At 37.7% G+C, this 4,130-nt stretch overlaps 1 protein-coding gene across 1 annotated transcript; it reads left to right on the forward strand.

Annotated features, from left to right (window-relative positions):
* The first annotated feature begins 476 nt into the window (after positions 1–476).
* On the forward strand, positions 477–1,247 carry LOC129975282 (uncharacterized). Its single transcript, XM_056088336.1, has 2 exons — positions 477–492; positions 757–1,247. The coding sequence occupies exons 1-2, from the start codon at positions 477–479 to the stop codon at positions 1,245–1,247; spliced, it is 507 nt and encodes a 168-aa protein (XP_055944311.1).
* The last annotated feature ends 2,883 nt before the right edge of the window (positions 1,248–4,130 follow it).

Here is a 4,130-nt window from a genome sequence, read left to right on the forward strand (position 1 = left end):
ATATTAACAGCTAGCACTTGCAGCGGCCAAACAGGCGATAAATGACTGTTTGTTTCGCCAACTGGCGATAAGCATCAATCATACCTTTGGAGATGAACTTTGCTCTCCAACGGATACGAGTGACTCACTTCCTGCCTTCGCCAGCTGGCTTAGAATGTCTGTCTCCTGCTGGTCGATGGAATTACGGCCAATGTATCATATTCTATATTTGTTAATTTAATTTGTAATTAAAATTTATTTTTGTTATTTACATGGCTGGCAGTTTTCATTAAGAAAAAATGTTTTAATACTTTAATTTAAAGTAAATTTGGCAATGCGTGTTAAACCACGCACCAAACTGGTGACCCGGTACTTTCTTTTTTACTTTTCTAAAATTTGCGAAGTCCAGCCACAAAATTTTAAAAAATGCTCAAATCAGATTTTGGTGATTGAGCTCTTCAATTACTTTTCGTAATGGATTATTGTGCCAAGAGGTAATGCATCAAGGACCAGGTATGTGCTCGAATTTTCTGTTCATTTCTCTGTGATTGGTCAATATTTTATTTCCCCATTATTTTGGCGAAGAAATCGTATTATTTATATTCAGTATTATTTTTCGTGTTATTTTTTGTATTCGAAGTATTAATTTCTTATTACTTTCGTTTTGGCTACCATGTTTACTATTATGATTTTTAACTCCTAAATTTTTTTAAAAACACATGTATTTAAATAATTATAACTTTTTCTAATACTCATAAATATTGTAAAAATTATTAGTTTTCCACAACGAGAAACCAAAAATGCTTAATTCTGAAAACGAAACTGTCAATGCTGACGCTCCGACGGAGTCGCAGGTGTCCCATCTTTCGGTGAAAATACCACCGCTGTGGAGGAACAATATAAAATTATGGTTCATCCAAGTAGAAAGCAATTTCGCTCTAGCAAAAATAGCGACTGATCTTACAAAATACAATCATTTGATTGCAACTATTGATACGGAAACTTTATCAGCGGTTCCTGATATTTTACTCGCATCCCCCGACACCAACAAATATGATGCGTTAAAGGCTCGACTTATAGCCGAATTTTCCGCTTCGGAAAATGAACAGATACGTCGACTGCTTTCTGAACTACATTTAGGCGCCGATAAACCATCGCAGTTACTCCGAAAGATGCGCGAACTCGGTGGTGGCACAGGGATAAAAGATGATTTCCTCAAAACTTTATGGCTACAAAGACTACCGTCAGAAATGCAGGCAATTTTATGAATAAGTTCTGAACCCCTGGATAATTTGGCCAACATGGCTGACAAAATTGCCGAGGTCCGTATTTCCTCAACAGATAGTAGCGTCTTTGCCGTAAGCCGAAGCGCGGAAAGTAATGCCATGCGGAAAGCTTCCATTCTGGATGAGTTTACTGCACTCCGAAGCGAAATCGCCGCTTTAAGTAAGCAGGTACAACGGCTTTCCCGCGACAGAAGCAGAGGCCCTATCCATCGGAAAAACAGACACCGTAGTTTTTCGCGTGGGCGTTCCGGTGATCGTGGGAGAAAATTCTGTTATTATCATGCGCGTTTCGGAAAAAAGGCACTGAAGTGCGTACCGCCATGTTCGTACTCAACTATCGTTTGCATGTTTTTGATAAGAGATCACATTTTAAATTTTTGATCGATTCTGGCTCTGATGTTTCATGCATACCACTCAATAAAAACCAAAAAAATCTAAAACCTGATTCTCTGCAACTTTTTGCAGCTAACAACTCCAAAATTTATACTTATGGATCTAAATTGATAAATGTGGACTTAGGTCTCAGGCGAAATTTTCCATGGAAATTCTTAATTGCTAATGTGCCTGTTCCAATAATAGGGGCGGATTTTTTACAAACCTTTGACCTATTAATAGATCTCAAAGGACGCAAACTTATTGATAATGTAACTAAATTTTCCCAATCCGGAATAATTTCAAAATCAACAGATTATGCGTCTCTAAAACTTATTTCTGGTGAATCAGCATACCATAACATTTTGGAAGAATTCCCAGAATTAACAAAATTAACATTTGGGGTAAAACCTGTTAAGCATAATACGGTGCATTTTATTGAAACAACCGGTCCACCTTTCCATAGTAAACCTAGAAGGCTAAATCCAGAAATGTATGACGCCGTCAAAAAAAGAGTTTCAATTCATGATGGATCAAGGCATATGCCGACCATCAAAATCACCTTGGTCATCTCCCCTTCATGCCGTTACCAAAAGCTCAGGCAGCATTCGCCCTGTGGGTGACTATAGGAGATTGAATGCCTGTACGGTACCGGACCGTTATCCTATACCCCATATCCAGGATTTTTCCAATGCACTCCACGAAAAAAATATTTTTTCGAAACTTGATATAGTCCGTGCTTATTTTCACATACCAGTGCATCCGGATCATATACAAAAAACAGCAGTTTGTACACCATTTGGACTGTTTGAATTCCCATTCTTAAATTTTGGACTATGTGGGGCAGCACAAACTTTTCAGTGATTCATGAATGAAATCCTGGGAGATATTAAATTTTGCTATGTTTATTTGGATGATATTTTAATATTTAGTTCCAGCCAAGAAGAGCATAAAGCTCATTTACGAATCGTACTAGAGAGATTAAATACATATGGACTAACCATAAATGTTTCAAAATGCATATTTGGCGTCTCAGAAGTTCCTTTCTTTGGTCATTTAATTACTAGTTCGGGAACTAAACCTTTACCCCATAAAGTTGAACCGATTCTCAAATATCCACAACCAAAAACAGTTAAAGATCTTCAAAGATTTTTAGGTTTTTAAAATATTTTCCGTAGATTTTTACCGAACATAACAAAACGTCAGGTATATTTAACTTCATATTTAAAAGGCGCGAAAAAGAATGATAAAACGAAATTGGACTGGTTAGATAAAGCGGAAGAAGAATTCCAAAATTGTAAACAATTAATTGCAAATGCTGTTTTATTGGCACATCCAAAACCAGATGCCACATTAATTTTACAAGTCGACGCTTCAGACTTTGCAATCGGAGGGACATTGTCTCAATTAGTTGATGAAGAATTGCAACCACTCGCATTCTTTTCTCGGAAACTCTCCCCAGCAGAAAGAAACTATAGCGCTTACGACAGAGAGTTATTAGCAGCTTATGCTGCCATCAAACACTTTAGGCATATGCTTGAAGCTAGAAATTTCTCTTTGTTTACGGATCATAAACCGTTAACTTACGCTTTCCAACAACGCTTGGACAAATGTTCTCCGAGACAGGCTAGACAATTAGATATTATATCTCAGTTTACCACCGATATTCATCACATAAAAGGCTCTGAGAATATATTAGCAGATGCACTTTCGAGGATAAACGCAATAAACATGCCAAATCCCATAGATTATAACGAAATTGCACAAGCACAACAAATTGATTCTGAATTAAAAGATTTAATCGATAATTCTGAAACATTACAATTTAAAAGAATTGCTTTTCCAAATTGCGAAACTCCCATTTATTGTGATGTATCAACAGGTACAGCTCGACCTTATATTCCTGAATCATTTCGTCAACAAATTTTTGCATCATTACATAATTTATCTCATCCTAGCATTCGCAGCACTTCAAAATTAATTCGATCGCGTTTTATTTGGCCTTCCATTCGAAAAGACTGCAACAATTGGGCTAAACATTGCATCCCGTGCAATCGAAGGTAATTCGCCATACTAAGACCCCAGTAGGAGAATTTGTAGACCAATCACAGAGGTTCGAACATGTGCACCTGGACCTTGTTGGCCCTCTACCTCCTTCTCAAGGAAACTATTATTGTTTAACAATGATAGATAGGTTCACGAGATGGCCAGAAGCCGTACCAATTCCAGACATGACAGCACAGAATTTTTTTAAGCACTGGATAGCCAGATTTGGTTGTCCTGCAAGAATTACTACTGAACAAGGCAGACAGTTTGAGAGTGATTTGTTCCGTGCTCTCTCTCAGCTACTAGGAATTAAAAGGATCAGATCTTCTCCTTATCATCCTCAGGCCAATGGCCTGATCGAAGAGTTCCACCGCCCATTAAAGGCAGCTTTGAAAGCCTACAACACAGATCAGTGGTCTGCAGCACTGCCCACCTTGTTACTAGGAT

Source organism: Argiope bruennichi, chromosome 7 (genome assembly GCF_947563725.1).
Source record: "Argiope bruennichi chromosome 7, qqArgBrue1.1, whole genome shotgun sequence".
NCBI lineage: Eukaryota > Metazoa > Arthropoda > Arachnida > Araneae > Araneidae > Argiope > Argiope bruennichi.